Source organism: Rhinatrema bivittatum, chromosome 2, assembly GCF_901001135.1.
Source record: "Rhinatrema bivittatum chromosome 2, aRhiBiv1.1, whole genome shotgun sequence".
Classification (NCBI taxonomy): Eukaryota; Metazoa; Chordata; class Amphibia; order Gymnophiona; family Rhinatrematidae; genus Rhinatrema; species Rhinatrema bivittatum.
In genome coordinates, this window is record NC_042616.1 from 256,620,512 (window position 1) to 256,645,708 (window position 25,197).

General features: G+C 42.4%; 1 protein-coding gene across 3 annotated transcripts in view; it reads left to right on the forward strand.

Annotated features, from left to right (window-relative positions):
* The window catches only part of AZI2 (5-azacytidine induced 2), a 137,113-nt gene that overhangs the window by 97,340 nt on the left and 14,576 nt on the right, over positions 1-25,197 (forward strand). For all 3 annotated transcript variants that reach the window (XM_029589425.1, XM_029589423.1, XM_029589424.1), the window contains exon 6: positions 19,505-19,566. In XM_029589425.1, the coding sequence (XP_029445285.1) occupies positions 19,505-19,566 (62 nt within the window). The remainder of the gene's footprint in view (positions 1-19,504; positions 19,567-25,197) is intronic.

The following is a 25,197-nucleotide window of genomic DNA, read 5'->3' on the forward strand; positions in this document are numbered from 1 at the left end:
CTGCTTAGGGCGCATGGGTCTGTAGACCTTTGTAAACCCCACCCTGAGTTGAAAGTGCCCTCTTACAGTGGGAGAGATATAGTGTGTCAGATTGCCTCTCTTACAGAGTCTCTCTTTCTCCCCCTCCCCCCCCATGGTCACTTGTGTGAGCATGTTATTAAAATATGCATGTAAAAGCTGCACACTTACGCATGACAGGGATATTTTAAATGATATGCTTGTACTTGCACTCACTATACAAAATTAAGCATATCTTTGCTTGTGTGTCGATACGAGTGTTTAAGGGCATACGCGCGCTCCTTTTAAAATTTACCAGATAATTTCAAAATCCTAAGGAGGCACTGATTTTTCTAAATAAAATCAATTCCATTGACAAAGAAGAAAATGGTTTTCTGGAACACTTGGATGTGAGCAGCCTCTTTATATCCACATGAACTAGTCCTATAGTTGTGAGGTACTGTTTGGAGACTAAACATTCAGTGTGTTTTTTGACATTACTTTTAGACATTAATCTTAAGTAAAAATTATTTCAGATTTGACCAAGATATTTTCTTAAATAAAATAACAGTGGGGTCCACTGCACGTTCCTTTATTTATGCACAAGTATGAAAAACCCCATTGCATATCAGGCTGAAGTTTCACATACTAATAAGTATTGAACTTTCACAAAACACTAGGTGGTGGTGGAACCCTTGAGTTCAACTTTACTCAATTCCTTTCTGTTCTTTATCGAAGGAGCCACCTCTTTAAGACGTCTGTCCTCATTATTGGCTAGTCATTGCTTCTGCTTTCATTCTTCTTGCATTTTAGTTTAATGTAGAGTAATAATTTTTTTCAGCTATGAGCACAGTAGTTTCCGGCCATTTGCACCCTTAAGGATCCCAGTGGGGTTGTGGATGAGTATAGGACAGTATAACTTACCTTTCAACTTCCAAATCTTCAAATTATTCTGTCTACAAATATATCTATTTTGGACTGGAAAACTTTCCTAGTAGAGCTTTGCATCAAGATCCTGCATGGGAAAATTAATTCCATATCAAAGCTTCTGGAAGTGAATGCTATCATGAATCTGCCATCATCCTGAATCTGAACCTCTTCTTCCTTCTTAGCACTTGCCCAGAGTAGACCTTCCATCTCCTTTTCACCCTCCTACCTCTCTCTAATCCTCTTTTTCTCCTGTGGTCCTCAAAGCAGTGGTATCAGAAGGAGGACTTTTCACTTTCTGCTTCTGATACTACTGTAAGGTCCAAGAAAAGGTAGGCTCGGAGATTTGGGAGTGAGAACCTTTGTAGGGTTGCATCAGAGGGGTGGAATGGGAATTGGTGATCACTGGAAAAGGTGGTACTATTATTACTACTTATCATTTTTGTTAAGAATATAACATAAGGACGTACAATATGCCATACTAGATCAGACCAAGGGTCCATCAAGCCCAGTATCCTGCCTCCAACAGTGGACAATCCAAGTCAGAAGTACCTGGCAAATACCCAAATATTAAATAAATATCTTTCTCAGCATTCAGACAGGTTAATCAACAACCAGTGCGTTATGCACCTCTACCAACAGATGGAGATGGAGTAAAGCTGACGTCTTGGTATATATCTCCCTGCACTGATGTCAGCCCACCAGTATTCTCCAGCAGATGATGGACTTGCATCTCCCTATTGAGGATTGCTTGTTTAAAAAAAAAAAAAAAAGAGGAGGAGGAAAAGGAGATTAATCATGCACCGCTTCTCCTGAGGTGATATATTGTGGTCCCTCCCTCAGTTGAGTTCTCCTGAGGGTGATATCTGAGGATCCCTCCTTCAGTCGAGTGCCTTGGTCCGGGAGCCAGTTTTCCAGCTTGGACTTAGCTGCCAGGAGAGAATCAGCTGAGAGGCTAGCAAGTATAGTAAGCCAAGCGTGGCGGTGAAGGCATTAGCCCTCTCCCCTGCAGCCGGAGACTGACTCTATCCTCAGCCAGGACGGGCTGAGCTCAAGTAAAGGGATGAAAAAACCTAATAATAATTAAATTCATAAGAGAGGGGGATAGTTTTAGGGATTCCTCTCTCCCTTTTCTGGTCTGGTCTCCGAGCCTTGGCATGTTGATCCGATGTTCCTTCCCACCTCTGTGAGAGGTTTGGAGAGTCCTGGCAGATTTGACAGGTTGAGCAGCCTTTTGGCTAGGCCCTGCTCTCAGGCTTCTCTGAAATGCTGTGTGGTAGGCTGCAGCAGTGTTCACGTGCCGCCTCCTATGCAGCTCTACCACGTCTTCATGCTTGCACATCCAGGTTGGGTGTCTCTCTGGATCATGCAGATTGGGCATCCGTAGTTTGAGCGTTCATCAGATCCTAATGCCTAAGTCCTTCATGTTGAGATACATGCTTTTGGAATATCCAATCTGAAATATAGATGTCCCGTACTAGGGCTTCCTAATTTTAGCATCCTGTTTTTTGGGCATCCTATCCGGTCTTGCCTTTTACGGACACACAGTTGGATGCACAATAGACAGACATTTGTAAGTGTGCTGCTAGTCTTATCCATGGTGCTGTTAGCAAAGAATCCTAAGCGCCTTGTGATTTGCACTGCTTGCCGTATTCGGGCATCACAACAGGGTATCCTCTCTAATCTTGTCAGCACTGCCTGGAGGCTCAGGGAGAGTTAACTCCTGCTATTTGGCTGAGCCCGGCCCTTCCCAGCAGGATATGGGAATGGAACTAGAGGGGGATCGGTCTGAAGTTTCCCCTGGTTTTAAGGCTCCCATAACTGGAATTTCAGCAGGGGAGGACTTCTCAGTGGGTGCCGCTCCAATACCCCCTGGTTTTGGCATGGATCCTTCCATCTTTTTCCTTGGGTGGAATTTTTTCAAGGGCTGCAGACCCTTCTAATGTTCGGCAGAACTGGCCAAACCTAGAAGTTCAGGATCGCAGGCTGCTAAATCCCTCAGGTCTGGTGCCGTGGATAATCGTCTGTGTATGTCTGGGTCTGCTCTGGGTTCCACTGATGGAGGACCCCATTGGCTCAGTTGACGAGGGCGATCTTTACTTCCTGTAGAATGGGGAAATCCCTCTCGGTTTGGAGTCAAATAGAATGGTTGCCGTCTCTGATCTCCTATATTCTGACGTTGTTGGGAGTATCTGTGTTTGTTCCATGTCTGAGCCAAAGAAGAATCCCATTTTAATACCTTGATTAGCCTTGAATGGGACACTCCGGAAGCTAATTTTAAAGCGGGATGAGCCTTGGTTGGCCTGTACCCCCTGAATCAGACAGTGAAAGAGCAGTTGTGTTTTCCGAAAGTGGATGCGCTGGTATGTGCCGTCTCCAAATGGACAATCTTCCTGTAGTAGGGGAAGCAGCATTGGGGGATGCGCAGGATTGGAGAATTGAGGCTATCCTTATGCAGGCCTTCAGGCAGTGGCAATGAATTGCAGTTAGCCTACTCCTGCTCCCTGTGGCTCGTGCTTGTTTGTTTCTGTCTCAGTAGGTCAATGAAACTGGTTGAATACCAGGGCTGCGCTTTGGTCCATCCCTTTACCAGAGGGGTGGCTTCTGTGTTAGCAGCCAGGCATCAGCTGTGGCTGAGAATTGGTTGGCTGTTACAATTTCAAAGTTTAATCTTATGAAATTTCCCTTAAAGGATCACTCCTGTTCTGGGAGTAAGAGTAAATGACTAATAGGTGTTGTGAGTCCCAGGTCCTCAATTGTCAGAAAATTAAAAGCAGACGTCACCCTCAGATAGATGGCGCAGCCTCTCAAGCCATGTCGCAGATAACAGGGATTTTTCACTCCTTTTCGACTCTTCAGATGGGTCAACAAACCTGTACCTCTCTAGCCCCTCGGAGGAAGCCTTATCACTCTCTGTTCCCTCTTCTCCCCCACAGGACATTGAGGCAGACAGCAATACCAGTGCTGATCTAAGCTCTGCAGCCTCGAGACTCGTGTGAGAGCCTGTATACTCTTCTCCATCCTCACCAGGTTCGTCCATGGATATACCATCGGACTTCCCAGAGGAGCCACCAGAACAGTCTTCATCTCCAGAGGACCTATCATATTCTAAATTCATTGAGAAGGTGAGGGCGTTCTTGAAGGTAGAGACCAAAAAATTGCTGGATTTCAGGTCAGAGGTGCATGGAATTCTTAAAATCTTTGATGTTCCATCAGAGCCAACTGCACTCCCTTCACATGCGGTCCTGGACGCTGTTCATGGACAAATCGTGGGAGTCTCCTTTTTCCACTCCATCCACTTCTTGGAAGTCGGACCTGAAGTTTAGAATGCATAAATCCTCACATTATGGGCCAGTCCAATTGCCTCATGCATCGGTGGTGGTAGAATCAGCCATGAAACAAGCCAAGAAGACTAGATTGTACTCGCATACACCCCCGGGTAAAGACAGAAAATACCTGGATGATTTTGGCAAGAAGGTATTGAGTGTGCTGCTTAATGCCAAGATACAACAGCATCAATTCTATATCATGCAAATACCTCTGTGAATGCCCTCAGGGCTGAAACCAGGAGTTGATCAGTCCGCTGATGATCAGCCACGGGCTCAGGTCATAGCAGACTTGGAGGAGGGCTTACACCACCTGCTTTGCACCATCTATGAAGCATTTGAGACAACAGTTAGGATGTCGGTAACGTTGATAATGGCCAGAAGGATGGCCTGGCTGAGAGCCAGCGCAATTCGCGATGAAGTCCATGAGAAACTGGCAGATCTCCCTTGCAAAGGGGACAGTTTGTGTGGTGATAAACTTCGGGACATGGTTTCTTAGTTCAAAGAATGGAGTGCTGCTGTCTCCTCCCTCACATCATCCATGGAGCAGACATCTGCCAGACAGTTCTATCCAACGTATAAGAAGCCCTTCTACCAAAGGCTCTCATAGAGGCCTTTTGCATCCTACCAATTCCCCCCATCAACCACAGAGGCAGCAGCCTCAACAGACTCAGACCCGAGGATGCCCCAGAACTCAGCGTCCTCAAAAGTAACCCCAAAACAATAACCAAAAATCACAACAGTCTTTTTGAAGTTGAACCTTCCACAGCTATGGTTGGCAGCAGGCTCTCTTCTTTTTACCAAGCCTGGGCCCCCATAACATCGGATTCTTGGGTTCTCAGCATTGTGCGGAATGGATACATACCGAAGTTTCAGAGGGTTCTGATGTTGCCCTTCTTTTCTCCACCCTTTTGGGGAAAGACAGACAAAATGCTTCTCCAACAGGATTACAGATGTTGCTCAAACAATAGGCGATCCAAGTGGTACCTCAACATCAGCAAAATCAGGGATTCTATTCCCAATACTTCCTCATCTCCAAAAAGAGTGGAGGATTGTGGGCCATCTTGAGCCCTCAACAAATTAATTCTATGAGAAAAATACATGATGATTTCTCTCATGTCCATTCTGCCTTTTCTGCAACCCAATGACTGGATGTGCTCCTTGGATCTCAAGGATGCGTTTTTCCACATTCCGATGCACCTGTCTTCCTGGCGCTGCCTTTGTTTTCAAGTGAACACTCAACACTACCAGTACAAAGTTCTTCTTTTGGCCTGTCATCAGCACACAAAGTATTCACAAAATGTTTAGCAGTAGCTGTGGCCCACCCTCGCAAGAAAGGGATAAAAGTCTTTCCCTACCTGGACAATTGGCTGTTAGTGGCCTCAAATTTCAATCTACTCTGCTCACATCAAGCACAAATAGCCGGCCTGGAGAATCTAGGCTTCATCATCAATTACAAAAAGTCGAGTCTCCATCCCTCTCAAATCCTTCAATTCATAGGGCCTGTCATAAACACCACAACTTGCAAAGCTTTTCTACCAACAGACAGAATTCAAACCTTTCATGACCTAGTCTACATGTTGCAGAACCAGCCACATCACACAGCTCGTCAAGTTCTCGCTGCCTTGGGACATATGGCATCAGCAATATATGTGGCCCCCCATACACGCCTCCACATGCGTCGACTCCAGTGGGGTCTCGAATCTCAGTGGTCTCAGCGCAACCACCCGATGTCGTCACAGATGGTCATGAATCAGCCAATGATCTTGGACTTAAATTGGTGGCTATAGCCCATGACTAGAGTCAGGGGCACCGTTTCGAAACCTGGTGCATCAGATAGTTATGATGAAGGGATGCGTCCATAAGGGGCTTGGGGGAGGGGGGGGGGGGGGCCGCCGCCGCCGCATGTACTGCACTTAAAGATGCAAGGACTTTGGTCTCCCAGAGAAAGGACTCTCCAAATCAACCTTCTGGAATTGAGAGCTGTAAGGCACGCCATCTATACCTTCTCTCATCTACTAAAGAGGAAAAGAATAATGGTCTACACGAACAATAAGGTTGCCATGTTTTATCTAAACAAAGAAGGTGGGTACAGTTTCAAGACTCTTTGCAGGGAATCTGTGCTGATCCTGGAATGGGCATTGACGCACTCCATTCAGTTGCAAGCAGCCTGTCTTCCAGGGATCAGGAACACGGAGGCCAACAGGCTCAGCAGAATCTTTCATCCCCACAAATGGACGCTGCATCTGGACGTAGCACACTCTGTTCAAGAGGTGGGGGTACCCTGCATGGACCCTTTTGTGACAGAGTCCAACTTGAAGCTGCCGAAGTTTTGTTCTATTCCAAGTGATCGAAGAGTCGCTCAGGATGCATTCCTGCTTCCGTGGGAAAGAAGCCTGTTTTATGCATACCCTCCGATACTGTTGATAGATCGAGTAATTCAGAAATGCATCGCAGAAAGGTTGGATCTCATCCTCTTAGCGCCGGCATGGCCCAGACAACCGTGGTACGCCTATCTCGTTCATGTCTCCGTACAGCCGCCAATCCCTCTGTGAAGCAGAGTGGGCCTCCTGATGTGAGAAGATGGAGCACTCCTTCATTCCATGCAGGATTTGTTGTATTTGACGGCCTGGAAATTGAAAGGGAAGTGTTGTCACCTTCCTCTCCTGACAGAAATTCAGGACATTCTCATATCTCATATGTTAAACTTTGGTATGTTATACTTTATGTTAATCGTATGCTTTTGCTCTCAACTCTCCCTCTCTGTAAATCCCTGTTCATTGTAACTTTATCTTCCTAGTTAATTGGTTACCCCTTGTTTCACTGTAAACCGGTACGATAAGACACTAGTCTTGAGTATCGGTATATCAAAAGAATTTAAATAAATAAATAAATATCCTCCAGAAAGCCGTCCACAAGGAAAAATTATGCAGGTAAATGGCACAGATACCTGCATTGGTGTGCGTCAGTATCGATTGACCCTCTTTGGATCTTCACCAGAATAGTTGCTAGAGTGTCTGTATTTGCTTTACTCATCTGGCCAGGCAGTATCATCCATCAGAGTACACCTCAGCACCATAGTGGCGTATCATCCTTCCATTCAAAGAAATTCCATATCCACGTATCCCTTGGTTTCTCGTTTCGTGAGGGGCGCTTTGAAACTCCATCCTCCAGTCTCAAGATTGATGATTCCTTGGGATATCAACCTAGTATTGGAAACACTTATGCTTCTGCCCTTTGACCCAATGCAAACTGCTTCTATGAAATTCGTCACATGGAAGGTGTTATTTTTAGTAGCAATAACTTCAGTGAGGCGAGTTAGTGAGCTTCAAGCACTAGTCCATCTTTCCTTCCAAAGGTAGTCTCATCTTTTCATCTGAATCAGACAATAATTTTACCAACCTTCATTCCTAAACCACCTGCATCCAGCAGGAAAAGAATGCTTCATACTCTGGATTGCAAAAGAGCCCTAGCATACTATACATAGAGAACCTTATTCATCTAATCAATATTCGCAACTCCTTCAATCCAAATGCTCCAGGATTACCCGTAACCAAAAGAACATTAGCCAACTGGTTAACCCAGTGTATTCATTTGTGCTACTCAGCTCAGCCGGAATGCCTTGACTCAGAAGTTAAAGCGCATCATTTCAAAGCCACGGCAACCTCTATAGCCCATTTTCACAACATGCCATTTGAAGACTTATGAAAAGTGGCAACTTTGTCCTCACTACGTACCTTCATGTCACATTATTGCCTCCAATAACAAGCCAGATCAGATGTGGCTATGGGGCAAGAGATACTGCATTTCACCACTGGCACATAGAGTTGTCCACCAATGAAATGAGATTCTCTGCACACTGAGTATTGGCAGTATGACAGCTAGGACTGACACCTTGCAACATTGTAAACAGTGTGCTTTGTCTTCCCTAGCTGGGGACTCCCAGACAGCATGGCTAATTCAACCTGCTTATCAATGGGAAAAAACAAGTTTGCTTACCTTAAATGGTGTTTTCGGTAGATAGCAGGATGAATTAGCCATGCCTCCCCACTCTTCTCCCTGGACAGTCTCTACTCCTTTCTATCTGCTCTTATTCATTTTGCTGTTTGCTGCTTGTTCATGCTTTCTCAACAACTAAGGAAGTCACACGGGAACTGCTGCACAGAGCTCTATATATCTGGAGAGAGTTCCTGCCTCGGGCCGCTGGGTGGACGTCCCAGACAGCATGGCTAATTCCTCCTATCTATGGAAAACACCATTTACAGTAAGCAAACTAGCTTTTTCTCAATGCTGCTGTTGCCAGCAAAAATCAGTTGCTATTCCCTATTAATTAATAGCAGTTTATGAACTTCTCCAGCCCTTTTTAAAACCCAGCTACACTACCTGCCTTAATCACATTCTCTGGCAACGAATTCCAGAGCTTTATTGTGCATTGAATGAAAGAATTTTCTCTGGTTTGTTTCAAATGTCCTACTTGCTAACTTCATGGAGTGCCCCCTTGTTCTTCTATTATCTGAAAGAGTAAATAAACATTTCACATTTACCTGTTCAAGTCCTTTCATGATTTTGTAGACTTCTATCATATCCCCCCTCAGCCCTCTCTTCTCCAAGCTGAGCAGCCCTAACCGCTTTAGCCTTTCCTCGTAGGGGAAACGTTTCATGCCCTTTATCATTTTGGTTGCCCTTGTCTGTACTTTCTCCAGTACAATTATATCTTTTTTGAGATGTGGCAACCAGAATTGCACACAGTATTCAAGGTGCGGTCTCACCATGGAGCGATACAGAGGCATTATGACATTCTCAGTTTCATTTACCGTTCCCTTCCTAATAATTCCTAACATTCTGTTTTCTTTTTTGACTGCCGCAGCACACTGAACTGACAATTTCAATATAATATCAACTACAATGCCCAGATCTTTTTCCTGGGTGGTAACTCCTAAAATAGAACCTAACATCATGTAGCTACAGCATGGGTTATTTTTCCCTATATGCATCACCTTGCACTTATCCACATTAAATTTCATCTGCCGTTTGGAAGCCCAATCTTCCAGCCCACAAGGTTCTCCTGCAATTTATCACAATCCATTTGTGATTTTAACTACTCTGAATAATTTTGAATCTTCTGCAAATCTGATTACCTCGCGCATCGGACATCTTTCCAGATCATTTATAAATATATTAAAAAGCACCGGTCCAAGTACAGGTCCCTGAGGCATGCCACTGTTTACCTTTTTTCCATTGTGAAAACAAACCATTTAATCCTACTGTCTGTTCCTGTCTTTTAACCAGCTTGCAATCCACAAAAGGAACTCAGAAATAAAATTTCAGATCTATTAGTTAAAATTTGTAACCTATCATTAAAATCATCTATTGTACCTGAAGCCTGGAGGGTGGCCAATGTAACCCCAATATTTAAAAAAGGCTCCAGGGGTGATCCAGGAAACTATGGACCGGTGAATCTGACTTCAGTGCTGAGAAAAATAGTGGAAACTAAACTAAAGATCAAAATCGCAGAGCATATAGAAAGATATGGTTAATGGAACACAGCCAGCATGGATAAAGGTGAACCGGTAGATGTAGTGTATTTGGATTTTCAGAAGGCGTTTGACAAAGTCCCTCGAGAGGTTTCTAAGAAAACTAAAATGTCATGGGATAAGAGGGGATGCCCTTTCGTGAATTACAAACTGGTTAAAAGACAGGAAACAGAGAGTAGGATTACATGGTCAATTTTCTCAGTGGAAAAGGGTAAACAGTGGAGTGCCTCAGGGATCAGTACTTGGACTGATGTTTTTCAATATATTTATAAATGATCTGGAAAAGGAATAAGACGAGTGAGGTAAGCAAATTTGCAGATGTTACAAAATTATTCAGAGTAGTTAAATCACAAATGCAATTGAGATAAATTGCAGGAAGACCTTATGAGACTCGAAGATTGGGAGTCCAAAAAGCTAAAGTTGTCATTTATTTCATCCAGGAACTTTACCTCTCTAGCATGTCCCAATGTTACATTTATCCAGTCAATAGTGGAGTAATTGAAATCTCCCATTATTACTGCACTACCAATTTGTTTAGCTTGCTTAATTTCATCGTCTGTCTCATTGTTTTGGCCAGGTGGATGGTAGTAAACTCCTATCACTATAGTCTTCCCTGACACACATAGGGGTAGATTTTAAGAGGCGCGCGAACAGCCTACTTTTGCTTGCGCATCAGACTCAAGCAAAAGTACGCTGGATTTTAGTAGATACGCGCGGAGCCGCGCGTATCGGCTAAAATCCTGGATCGGCGCGCGCAAGGCTATCGATTTCGTATAGCCTGCGCGCGCCGAGCCGCGCAGCCTACCCCCGTTCCCTCCTAGGCCGCTCCGAAATCGGAGCGGCCTAGAAGGGAACTTTCCTTTGCCCTCCCCTCACCTTCCCCTCCCTTCCCCTACCTAACCCACCCGCCCGGCCCTGTCTAAACCCCCATCCTACCTTTGTCGGGGGATTTACGCCTCCCAGAGGGAGGCGTAAATCCCCGCGCGCGAGCGGGACTCCTGCGCGCCGGGCCGCGACCTGGGGGCGGGTACGGAGGGCGCGGCCACGCCCCCCGGGCCGTAGCCACGCCCCCGTACCCGCCCCCAAAACGCTGCCGACACGCCCCCGAAACGCCGCGACGACCGGGCCCGCCCCCGACACGCCCCCGACACGCCCCCCTCCGAGAACCCCGGGACTTACGCGAGTCCCGGGGCTCTGCGCGCGCCGGGAGGCCTATGTAAAATAGGCTTCCCGGCGCGCAGGGCCCTGCTCGCGTAAATCCGCCCGGTTTTGGGCGGATTTACGCGAGCAGGGCTCTGAAAATCCGCCCCATAGGATTTCTACCCATAAAGATTCTATTGTGCATTTAGTCTCTTTCAGGATCCTTGTCTTGTTGGACTGTATGCCCTCTTGGACATAAAGCGCTATTACCCCCAAGTTAAGAACATAAGAACATAAGAAAATGCCATACTGGGTCAGACCAAGGGTCCATCAAGCCCAGCATCCTGTTTCAAACAGTGGCCAATCCAGGCCATAAGAACCTGGCAAGTACCCAAAAACTAAGTCTATTCCATGTAACCATTACTAATGGCAGTGGCTATTCTCTAAGTGAACTTAATAGCAGGTAATGGACTTCTCCTCCAAGAACTTATCCAATCCTTTTTTAAACACAGCTATACTAACTGCACTCACCACATACTCTGGCAACAAATTCCAGAGTTTAATTGTGCGTTGAGTAAAAAAGAACTTTCTCCGATTAGTTTTAAATGTGCCCCATGCTAACTTCATGGAGTGCCCCCTAGTCTTTCTACTATCCGAAAGAGTAAATAACCGATTCACATCTACCCGTTCTAGACCTCTCATGATTTTAAACACCTCTATCATATCCCCCCTCAGTCGTCTCTTCTCCAAGCTGAAAAGTCCTAACCTCTTTAGTCTTTCCTCATAGGGGAGTTGTTCCATTCCCCTTATCATTTTGGTAGCCCTTCTCTGTACCTTCTCCATCGCAATTATATCTTTTTTTAGATGCGGCGACCAGAATTGTACACAGTATTCAAGGTGCGGTCTCACCATGGAGCGATACAGAGGCATTATGACATTTTCCGTTTTATTCACCATTCCTTTTCTAATAATTCCCAACATTCTGTTTGCTTTTTTGACTGCCGCAGCACACTGCACCGACGATTTCAATGTGTTATCCACTATGACACCTAGATTTCTTTCTTGGGTTGTAGCACCTAATATGGAACCCAACATTGTGTAATTATAGCATAGGTTATTTTTCCCTATATGCATCACCTTGCACTTATCCACATTAAATTTCATCTGCCATTTGGATGCCCAATTTTCCAGTCTCACAAGGTCTTCCTGCAATTTATCACAATCTGCTTGAGATTTAACTACTCTGAACAACTTTGTGTCATCTGCAAATTTGATTATCTCACTCGTCGAATTTCTTTCCAGATCATTTATAAATATATTGAACAGTAAGGGTCCCAATACAGATCCCTGAGGCACTCCACTGTCCACTCCCTTCCACTGAGAAAATTGCCCATTTAATCCTACTCTCTGTTTTCTGTCTTTTAGCCAGTTTGCAATCCACGAAAGGACATCGCCACCTATCCCATGACTTTTTACTTTTCCTAGAAGCCTCTCATGAGGAACTTTGTCAAACGCCTTCTGAAAATCCAAGTATACTATATCTACTGGTTCACCTTTATCCACATGTTTATTAACTCCTTCAAAAAAGTGAAGCAGATTTGTGAGGCAAGACTTGCCCTGGGTAAAGCCATGCTGACTTTGTTCCATTAAACCATGTCTTTCTATATGTTCTGTGATTTTGATGTTTAGAACACTTTCCACTATTTTTCCTGGCACTGAAGTCAGGCTAACCGGTCTGTAGTTTCCCGGATCGCCCCTGGAGCCCTTTTTAAATATTGGGGTTACATTTGCTATCCTCCAGTCTTCAGGTACAATGGATGATTTTAATGATAAGTTACAAATTTTTACTAATAGGTCTGAAATTTCATTTTTTAGTTCCTTCAGAACTCTGGGATGTATACCATCCGGTCCAGGTGATTTACAACTCTTCAGTTTGTCAATCAGGCCTACCACATCTTCTAGGTTCACCGTGATTTGATTCAGTCCATCTGAATCATTACCCATGAAAACCTTCTCCATTACGGGTACCTCCCCAACATCCTCTTCAGTAAACACCGAAGCAAAGAAATCATTTAATCTTTCCGCGATGGCCTTATCTTCTGTAAGTGCCCCTTTAACCCCTCGATCATCTAACGGTCCAACTGACTCGCTCACAGGCTTTCTGCTTCGGATATATTTAAAAAAGTTTTTACTGTGAGTTTTTGCCTCTACAGCCAACTTCTTTTCAAATTCTTTCTTAGCCTGTCTTATCAATGTCTTACATTTAACTTGCCAATGTTTATGCTTTATCCTATTTTCTTCTGTTGGATCCTTCTTCCAATTTTTGAATGAAGATCTTTTGGCTAAAATAGCTTCTTTCACCTCCCCTTTTAACCATGCCGGTAATCGTTTTGCCTTCTTTCCACCTTTCTTAATGTGTGGTATACATCTGGACTGTGCTTCTAGTTGTTCCTCCCTATCATTGCGATATAATTCATACCTTGATATGGCAGTATCCCATTGGTTATCCTCCTTCCACCATGTCTCTGAGATACCAGTTATGTCTATCTTATCATTCACTGCTATACACTCTAACTCTCCCATCTTCTTAGATTTCTGGCACTGTCCTACAGACATTTCAAAGTGTGGTTTTTTTGTTTGTTTTAACAGCCTGCTTTTTAGTTGACAGGGATAAATTGGAATCTTTTAGCTCAGGTGATTCTTTACTTATACTTGGTAGCAGGATTCATTCAGAGAGGATTTCTCTCTCCTCCACCTCTGTGAATCTTGATCAGTTCAGATGAGGCAGGATTCATTTGGGGGGGAGCCATCTCACCCTGCAAGGCAGGATTTGTTCATGGGGAGGGGAGGAGATCATGCCAACCCTCGGAGGTCTTCAAGGAGTAGAAGTTGGATGTCATCTCATGGGATGACTGTAATAACCAAAGCCCTGGCATGAAAAGAAAACATCTTAGTAGACAAACTGGGTCCAGTTCTGTTGTACCTCCTTGAATGGCCTTTGGTTATCAGGAGGCATCATAGATAATCTACGTTAAGTGGTGGTAACCAGAGGTGAATCTATTCAAGAGGAAAACGGAAGAATATCTGGTTACAATCATTGTATTATCTTACTGGGAGTAATCCAGTCTGCCCTCAGTAATATGGCAATATACAGCCAAGTAGGAATAAATGTCATTAGCAAATCAATACTGACTTGCATGACTGTACATGGCTTTACTGTTGGATGTTTTGTAGTCATCCTTGTTTAATGTTACTAACAGTCCTGATTTTTTATGGAGCAACTCAATATTTCAGAGGACTTTCCTTGAAAATGTAAGATTTTTAACAGGGTGGCTGAAATGCCTCATTTGTAAACATGTCATAATTTATATTATATATGATATGTTTGAGAAAGAAAGCTGGACATTGTAGGTAGGCAAAACTATCTGGTGCCTCCATGCTGTAAGGTTAGCTAATAGATGAAGGTAGCATGGGACAAAAGGAGAGGCATGCTTGGGGTCTCAACTGTGGCTCTTCCTCTCCCACCCTTTTGCAGGAAAATGTGCATAGTTTACCATAGATCTTTAATATTCTGTAGTCGTAAAATCAGTAGCTGATGAAAATGTAGCACTGATCACCTACTTTTAATGGACAGTTCTTTGCACTTTTTTTCTTGTTCTATTTATTTTTAAGCTAGTGTGTTTTGTAACACATTTTTCTTAGACATGTCTATATCCATTACACACTAGATGGCACCAAAGAACCTATAAATTTACTTGCATTACAAGCCATGCAGTTTTTAAGACCAGAAATTCTTATTGTAAAGCCGCAGATCTGTGTTTATATTCTAGCTTCTGATCATACATTGGACAGTTTTACAGCTTTCTAATTCACCATTCCCACAAGATAAAATAACATACTTGGGGAAGATTTACTAAGGTTTTGCTCCCATCCTGTGCCTGTGTGGAAAAAGCTTGATGAATCGAGCCCTCTGTGTTCAGATTCGTACTCCAGGGACTTGAGTGTCCTGACATAAAGTGAATTTGAGTGTTCCAATAGCCAATTGAGATGACTAAGCAGCTGCTGTCTGTATTTTGTACCTTTCCAGGAAAGTGAGAGGGAGAAATTAACCCTTTAGATGTTATAATAGATGCAATGATTAAATTTCATTTGTTCACCAACCTACAGATATGTACATTTCTGTCAGCATCTTGTTCCACTGAAGAACGGTCTTCTGTATGTCTATGTATTGAGCTCTGATTATTGTGAGTGTTCTAAGCTTCAGGAAACACTTCGTTAACACACAGAATAATTTTTTGAACTGAAGCTCCATCCTTAATAGAGCAGCATTTTAATATTTCCACCTGTGGGCTTGGCTGCATTAATCAATAAGACACATCTGACTGTACAACAGTAGTAGAGAAGCTTGTGCACTGGCAGCAATGATATCTGTCTGCTTGCTACGTGCCAGTTGTAGCTGATACCTAGGGAAGGGTAATTTTCAATAGTTGTGCATAACTCAGCTTGCACATCTAATAAGGTGCGCCAGCGCCCCTCCCTCTCCAATTCCTAACACTGCAGACAAAAGGGAAGTCAGATGTTTTGATTAGCGGATGTGAACACATGCATGCATGTTGGATGTATGTGTGTACTCTGTTTATAAAATACATAAATATGCGCACGTTTATAAACCCCGCCCCAGAAAACGCTGTCTGTGCATACTTTTCAGACAATAGCAACAGTATGCACATGCTCCTGCCCTTCTGAAAAATTGATTCCCACACAGAGGCAACTGCACAAACCCCTGCGTAAGTCTGAAAATTCCCCCCTAAAATTACATTTTAGACATTAAACTTTAGAGTTCTTATTTATTATTTGAACTTTGTTACTGTTTGCCCATACAGTGTAGACCGCTGTGATTGTTTCAGAACAACAGTATATAAATATTACAAATATTATTATTTTGGATTCGTTAACCACCTTTTGGCATAAGAAATTCACCCAAGTCTCAAACTGGAGCAGAATCAACAGAGCAGGTAATGAGGTTTTAATGACATTATATAAATCGGTTGTCATGTGGGCAACTGAAAACCAGAGCGACATTTATACTTGGCTGTATGGCAAGTTAAATATTACTCCTGCCAAAATCCCTTGTAATGTCAGAGCTATAAGAACATAAGAAATTGCCATGCTGGGTCAGGCCAAGGGTCCATCAAGCCCAGCATCCTGTTTCCAACAGAGGCCAAAACCAGGCCACAAGAACCTGGCAATTACCCAAAATGGCTACCTTTATATAAATGTGGCATTTACTGAGCACTCTACCCAAGATGCCTTGATATGCTGTCTTCCCTTGGATTCCGTGACTCCATTCTGATTTGGTTCTCCTATCACTCCCATCATACCTTTAGTGTATCTCTTGGTTAATCCCCCTTTACTGCTGTCCCTTTATCGGTTCTGGGCTGCCTTCTCTTCTTTCTTTAACTTGTTGATCTTCTCTTCTCCCATGACATTCAATACCTTCTTTATGCTGATGGCTTCCAGATCCATCTCTCTGTGCAGGAACTGTCACTTGGAATCCAGTTCAGGTCTCGACTGGTTTATCTAAAATAGCTACCTGGATGTCTATCTGCCACCTTAAACTTAACATGGTCAAGACTGAATTTCCTACATTTCCTCCCATACTTGCATCCTCCTTCCACATTTTTCCATTTCTGTGGATAACAGCATCTTCCTTCCAACCTTGGTGTCACTTTCAACTCCTCTCTCTCCTCTGATCACATTCAAAACGTTGCTATAAATTGTGGTTCCTTTCTGTATATTGCCAAAATGTACAGGTTTTTTTTTTCTGCACACACTTACCCACACACTTATCCGCTCTTGTCACCTCCCCCTCATCGGTCTGCCACTGCAGTCTATCCAAAATTTAGCTGTCTTCTCTTCCTCCAGTATCAGTATGACCTTGTTACACCTCTTCTAATTGCTTGTATATTGGCTTCCTCTCTATTTCCATGTGCAGTTTATACTACTGCTTCTCACCAACAAGTGAATTCCCTCTGCAGCTCCATATTACATATCCTTTCATCTCTCTCTAGATCCCTTCTCAGGATCTCTATTTGTCGGGCAAGCTGCTGCTATCTGTGCCCTTCTCCATTGCCGACTCTAGATTTTGGGTTTTCTATCTTACAGCACTGCGTACCTGAAATGGCCTTCCTGAGTTAATGTGTGTTAGTCCATTTCTGGCCGTTTCCAAGTCATGTTTAAAGACCCACCTCTTTGAGATTGCTTTTAAATTCAAAGATCCTAACTCTTCGTGTTCTTGACCCTCTCACATTAAACAGGTGTGAGTAGTGAGGTATCTGAAAAAAGGAGATGTGCAGCAGAGTTTTGCAGTCACTAGAAGGAAGATGCTCAGTGTAGCAGGCATTTCTCATAAAAGTTTACTTCCATATAATTCAACTTATAAAATAAATCCAACTAACCTAAATATACACATACTGACAAATGCTGAAAATCTTTATATATCACATAAGATATATGTATACACTTTTAAAATAATTCAGAAATACATTTTTAAAAAAAGCCTACATCATATAAATATACATTAAAAACAGCAAAATGTATATGCCCTGGGATGTAGTAAAATGATTGTACACACCCAAGTGATTAAAAAAAATTCCTGAAATAGCTGTCTTTTTCAAAGGAATTTATATATTCTATAGGACAAAGAAAAAGAGATATAAAAACACATACTATATGTAAATATACTTATAACTACTGTATATGTGTGTGTGTATTTTATTCTATGTAACAGTTTCCACGATTTTTCCTGGCACTGAAATCAGACTCACCAGTCTATAGTTTCCCGGATCACGCCTGAAGCCCTTTCTAAATATCAGGGTTGCACTGCACATTTTCCGGTCTCATGTTTTGCTCCCTAAGAATATTGATATTCAGCTGAATTCCCAACAACTGGATTATTAGTTGGGTCTTAAACACAGGTACAAATAAACACAGTCTATTACTGATATAGGAAGAAAAGACACAGTATGTAAATTATGTGTGAATTGAAGAATACATTGTTTTTGTCCTGCATAGACAAGTTCAACTACATCAAGAAGATAAAGGGGGTTATTTTCTAAAGCTATCGCATGCGTGCGATAGCTAGCTAGGGGCGGAGTCGGCCCCGGAAGAGGAGGAGTCGGGGCGGCACCGGGGCCGACTCTGCAAAGATGTCGCAGCCTTTACACTGTCATTTTTGCACCGAATAACTACACCTTTTATGGTGTAGTTATTTGGCCGATGCTGGCAGCGATCACACCTTTGCAGTGCGATCGCTGCCAGCTATCGCAGGACCACCACCCCCGCTTCGCGCCCCCCCCCCCCTTACCATGGGATTCAGAGAACACGGCGGTGTTAGTGAATCCAGGCCTAAGTCTACATACAAACACAAAAGACAGACTACTGACATATAGAAAAAATGTTTATTTAGATAATGACTGTCTTATGAGGCGTCATTATTTAGAGTGATGTTGTACATCTCACTATTGATGGTGATTGTGTGTCACGAGTGAGATGATCAAATTTGTGGGTGACACTATTATGCAGAGGAGTTAAATCTAAAGTGGAGTATGATAAATTGCAGGAGGATCTTGTGAGATTGGAAGATTGGGCTTCCAAATGGCAGATTAAATTTAATGTGGACAAGTGCAAGGTGATGCATATTGAGAAAAAGAACCCTTGCTGTAGTTACACGTTGTTAGGTTCTATCATAGGAGATACCACCCAGGAAAAAGATCTAGGCATCATAGTGTATAATACATTCAAATCGTCAGCTCAGTGTGCTGTGGCAGTCAAAAAAAATCAAACAATGTTAGCAATTATTAGGAAGAAATGGCAAGTAAAATGGTGGATGTCTTAATGCCTGTGTATTGCTCCATGGTGAAACCGCACCTTGAATACTGTGTGCAATTCTAGTCGCTGCATCTAAAAAAATATATAGTTGCACTGGAGAAAGTGCAGAGAAGGACGACCAATATGATAAGGGGCATGGAACAGCTCTCCTATGAGGAAATGCTAAAGACGTTAGGGCTTTTCAGTTTGGAGAAGAGACGACCGAGGGGGGATGATATAGAAGTCTACAAAATCATGAAAGGACTTGAACAGGTAAATGTAAATCAGTTATTTACTCTCTCAGACAATAGAAGAACTAGGGGGCACTCCATGAAGTTAACAAGTAGCTCATTTAAAACAATTCGGAGAAAATTATTTTTCTCTCAATGCATAGTTAAGCTCTGGAATTCATTGCCAGAGGATGTGATTACTGCAGTTAGTGTAACTGGATTTAAAAAAGGTTTGCGTAAGTTCCTAGAGGAGAAGTCCATAAACTATTAATAAGGAATAGTAGCTTGGAATCTAATGTTTGGGTACTTGCCATTTACGAGGCTGACTTCCACCATTCAATCATTAGTTAGAAAGACTATGTGCTGTGGAGTGGAGGAAATGTAATGTGCTTGAAACTTTAATGTTTTTATTATTTGAGTCTGCTTTCTCCAGCTTCTGGACTGTTGATGTATTTACTTCTGTTGTGTTTCTTCTTCGTAGAAACCTCCTGAGAGACGGTATCTGAGTGGGAAAGACCTTCGAGAAGGGAGAGACATTCAGAGGTACAACAACTTTTTGTAGTACTGTGCAAGTATTGTTTGATAGGATAAAGAGAGGTAGAGAAGGGGGGATATATAATGGTTTGCCAGTCCCAGAGTCTGAATGGGACCCACACATAGCAGTACTGCACTATCTGGGAGTATCCACAAGGCTTGTTAATGCAAGAAATGTATGACTGTTCTTTTTTGGTGAGAGAAGTGACAGGGATGAGGTAAACTGAATACTAATGTAAATTTGAACAACTATTTATAAAATGGTCAAGTAGGTTCCTAAACTTTAAAAAAAAAAAAAAAAAAGCATGGCAGTGCTTGCATTAGCAGTAGGAAAGTAAGCGTGAACCCTCTGGTTTTATTTTGATGCTCTGTAGATATCAAAATGCTCCTGGACTTGCCTGTCTGATGGCCTACCAGACAGAGACCTTTCAATCAGGCCGATACAGTAAGGTGCGGTAGAAAGAGGTGCATTAGTGCCCGGCGCACCCGCGTTTGCCGCACGCACAGTTTGGATCACCTACCGCTTGATACTGTATTTAAATGGCATGCAAATGCGAAGCGCAATCCATTTTACTGTATAGAGCGCTATACAGCGCCTATACAGTATCCTGGGTGCGCTGGAACCTGTCATTTCAAATGATGTTTGAAATGACAGGTACCAGGAAGTGGATGGTTCTCCTACAGACCCCGCTGCCTTGAGCGCCCGGCGTCAGCAAGCCCCAGCAGCCGGCGATCGGAGGCAGGGAGCTCAACAAAGCACCCTCCTTCGGACGGACAAGAGAGATGAAATTTCACAGTCCCAAACCAAACCAACCCAAGCCAAGCCCCAGCAGAGAGAGACGAAATTTAGCCGCCCAGTCCCAAACCAACCCACAGAAATAAAAATGCTTCTCGCACTTAGCCGAGCCAAACCAACCCAATCAAAGCCCCAGCAGAGAGAGACGAAATTTCACAGTCCCAAACTTGCCCCCAGCAGCAGCAGCAGCAGTAGAAAGGCGGCGAGAGAGAGCGGCTTCAGCAGCCCTGCCGGCGAAGATGAATACGTGCACGCCTGTAGGTCCAATACGGACGCTCAAGGCAGCGAAGGCGCATGCGCACACACCGTGACTGGCTGGACGTCGGAGGTCACGGCGTGTGCGCATGCGCCTTCGCCTCCTTGACCGTCCGTATTGGACCTACAGGCGTGCACGTATTCATCTTCGCCGGCAGGGCTGCTGAAGCCGCTCTCTCTCCCGCCCTTCTACTTCTACTGCTGCTGCTGGGGGCTTGCCTGGCCGCGGCCAGGGCAGGTGAGCGGGGGCTGGGGGAAAGTTTGGGACTGTAAAATTTCGTCTCTCTCTGCTGGGGCTTTGATTGGGTTGGTTTGGCTCGGCTAAGTGCGAGAAGCATTTTTTTTTCTGTGGGTTGGTTTGGGACTGGGCGGCTAAGTGCGAGAAGCATTTTTTTTCTGTGGATTGGGTTGGTTTGGGACTGGGCGGCTAAATTTCATCTCTCTCTGCTGGGGCTTGGATTGGGTTGGTTTGGGACTGGGCGGCTAAGTGCGAGAAGCATTTTTTTCTGTGGATTGGGTTGGTTTGGGACTGGGCGGCTAAGTTCACCACACTAACGCAAGGGTCAGGGTAGGCAGTAAATTAGTAGGTTAAAGACGCGGCAAGATAGCAGGTTAAAAAGGCGATAGTCGGGGCACACTTTACTGTATGGGAGGGAATAGCTAATCGGATCGTTTACATACAGGCGGAAAGGGATACGCGTGCAGGCGTGCAGGCGTTTACATGCAGGCGGAAAGGGATACGCGTCGAGTAAAAGAAGCGGTAAGGATCGGTAAAAACAGATAGTGAATTGCGGGTTAGACTTACGCGGCGAAATTGTGAGTACACAGCGGGTTAGAAACGGGGTAACTGCGGCTGCACTTTACTGTATCGGCCTGAATGTAAGGGACAGTTGTAAAGCAAAACTTGTTTTATGTAGATTACAAACTTCTTAGAGATACCCTATGAACACATCAGCGGAAATGTAACCTGTACATTCAGACTGCTTACCAGTGAAGCACCCTGCCTGGGAAACATGCTGTTTTGTTTATGCTTGAACCGAGAAGTATTTGCTGGGCTACACAGTAAAATATTAGGTGGGAAAACCTTACTCATTTCCTCTCCACTGGCCTGATTTTACTGCAGCAAGAACAAACAAGCAATTGCATCCAGTATTGAGACACATTTAAAATCTTTATAAAGATATAATAGTGCATAAGAAAAAAATATTTAAAATAGAGAGAGGGTAATTTTCAAAAGGATTTGTGTGTTAAATCATAAATTTAGTAGCCATTTTCAAAAGCCCACTTGCACAGGTAATGTTCACTTAACACGTGTAAAATCTGTGGAAAATGTAATGGCATACATTGTAGCAATTTTCAAAAGCTCACTTATATAGGTAATGTGCATTTACATGGGTAAAACCCAGTTTTAAGTGTGTAAATCATTTTTTAAATTATCCTCACAGAATTTATCATTTAAGCCAAACCAGCCATGCATGTCACTTTATATATGGCTTTTCAGAGACCAATATCAGATTCAGGTCTTTTTATGCTCTGGTGTGCATGATCTCAAATGGCATAAAGATTTGTTACAAATAAAGACAAAATAATTAGCAAATGAGCAATTTTAGAATGCTTTAAAATATTTTTTTATTTTGTAAATCAGATTAATTTATATTGCACAGTTATGTAATAACTAAAATTTGAATCTGGTTTTAAGAGAACTATCTTAAGCTGAATTTTGCCAACACTGAAACAATGGTGCTTAATTATTCATCTAGCAAACTGTTCAGTGATCAGCTGATTTTAGGTGCTGATGTACTCCCAATTTGCACTGACGTGCAAAATTTTGGTATTGATGAAAATCACACAATGAGAGCACAAGTTCGTGCAATTGCTTGCTTTGCTTTTTTTAAAATTAAAAACTATGGCAAGATTTAAGACAAGTTATTGCCTCGACAAGATTTTTGAACTGTTGTACAGGCTTTGGTTCTTACAGGATTAGATCATTGTAATGCTGTGTAGAGTGGTATTCTTGATACTTTGCTGCGAGTTTTGCAAATCGACCAGAACGCAGCTGCCAGCATTTTCTCTCAAGTTCCTTACCAGGTTCATATTGCACCTGTACTTCATAGCCTGTTTTAATTATCTATTGTCTGGCGTATAAAATTTAAACTACTAACATTAAAATTCCGGGCTATTCATAGCCTTGGTCCTGAATATTTGCAAGGTTTGCTTTGAATATATGCCCATTTTAGAGTTCTTCATTCTGAGGGAAAAATGACTTGATGTTCCAGCTGCTAGTTATGCTCATTTAAGTAGCATCAGGGCCTAGGCTTTCCCAGTTGCTGGCCCTACTCTGAGATCTTTGATTAGAAAACTATTTTTTCTTTCGGAAGAAAGTCAAGGCATTTTTTTTTTCCTTTTAGTTTTTGGTGATTCTTAACGGAGTTTAAGAATTATAAGGTGAATTTTCAAAACATTAAGTGCATAAAAATTGGCCTATGTGCTTGTAATTAGTTTGAAAGAAAAAGAGCAACTTAATCTTCACTTCTTATTTTGTTTTAGCTATAATATAGGAAAATTTATTTTAGTTAGCTGAATTCTTTGATGATCTTACATTAGATTTTACTGCACCTGCATCTTTTATTTTATTGTCTTAGTTTTAATAATTGAAAATATTTTTAGTTTTATGAATTTTGTGTTAACCTTATATTGGATTTTATTGTACTTTTTTTTCTTTCAAAACTATGTGATGATTTTTTTTATTTTATATGTAAACCATAGAGATAGAAACTTGCTTTCTGTGCAACGGTATATAAAAACTGCATGCATAAATAAATAACAATTATGCACACAAGTTGATATTTTAAGACACATGCATACGTTTGCCAGCTTATGTGCATATTTTTTACACCTGCTATTTATCTGGTGTAAGTGTTATTAAATGGGTTTATTATGTACTATTGGTGAGTGGGAGGTCTGGGTGAACTGGGGGGGGAGTTCAGGCTGAAGAACCAGGAAGTTTTCAATGAACTGGAGGACTGGGCAAACTGGTGGACTATGTGATAAAACTGGCAATTTCCTTGATGCGCGCATGTTTTCGAATTGGCCGACTTGCATGCGTAAATTGGGACTTACACGACTAAGTTTTACTTTGTGTAAAATATACACATGTAGCCAATGCATTAATATGCATGTTTCAGTGCTTTGCATGTTTTTGCGCATAAGCCTTCATGCGCATGCATGTTGCAGGATAGAAACATGCATATTTTATAAACTACTATGGTAAAACTATGAGTGACCATATTTGCCACCGTGCACAACTGTTTGAAAGTTATCCTCTCAGTGTTCAGTTAATGTGTTACTAATGTAGCTTTTTATTAGCTTTTTTAGTTTCTATTTATTTATTTTTTAACTTAGTTGTGACAATTTGAAAACTCTAATTTGTCTGTATTGTTTGCAAATTATGGATATTATGATGTATGTTGAAGGGAGCAACCATTTTTTTTTTTGGCTCTGAGATTAAAACTGCTGTTAAATAAAATAAAAATATTGAACTTTGTAATCTGTATCTTGTAGGAGGGACTAATGACCTTTGAAGTAAGCAATAGGGTCAATGGGAGGGTTCTAAGACCTCTTTCAAATCCAATTAAAAGGTGACTAGAAGACATTTAAAGAATAATTCCAGATGTACAGGGTATTTCCGGCAATTCTGTCTGCATGAGCTTCAAAATAGATTTCTGATCATTTGAACACCTTATTTTAATTTAAAACGTAATAGTAATTACAATAAAACATTCCAGTTTCCTAAAAAAGGAACACATTGTCCCACAACAGTGTCGTCATCGTGAACATTTTTAACATGGAAAAACCATCTCATCCATTAAAGCTGTGTTTGAACGCATTTCCAAGACATTCAAGCACTACTTTCTAACCAGTTAGACTGCTCCGAATCAAACTCCGCATTGTTTAGTTTCATTTTAAATGGAAATGTCCACAGTCCCATTGTTAATAATGACATCCCAGACCTGATAATTCCTGTTGCTATAATTCCCACCCTGCCAGTCATTATTATTTAATTAAAAGTTTGAAGTCATTTTGTTAAGCCCCCTGTGCCTGGAGCAGTGAATTACTAGCTGCAGAGAATAAGCAGAATGCCGTGTTGTTTTCCAGGGTACTTACCCTGCACTATTCTATAGCCATGGCCAGTGCTGTTTGACACGCATCTGAGACAAGTCAGTCAGAAACATGGTAAGATGCATAGCTGGCTTAGCTTGGGTGCTGCAACAAGGAAATTCACATAGAAGTGATAGAAGCAGTATAATTGATCTTAAAAAATGTCAAATAATGTAATGCTTGTTTGGTGTTCAGACAGAACCAGTAGCGGTTAGTGAGTCATACAGTAAGTGGTGGAACAACTGAAGTACTCCATGCTTTATGCAGAAACTTATGTCTCTTATATAATTCTGGACACCTTTATTAACCACCCCTACCCTATTCCTCTTGTTCGTTGTCCCACACCTTATTTCTCCCTCATCTTTTCCAGTTCTTATATAAACACCAGCTTCCCAACTGCCAAGTTTGCTGTGCTGGCTTGACACCATTCT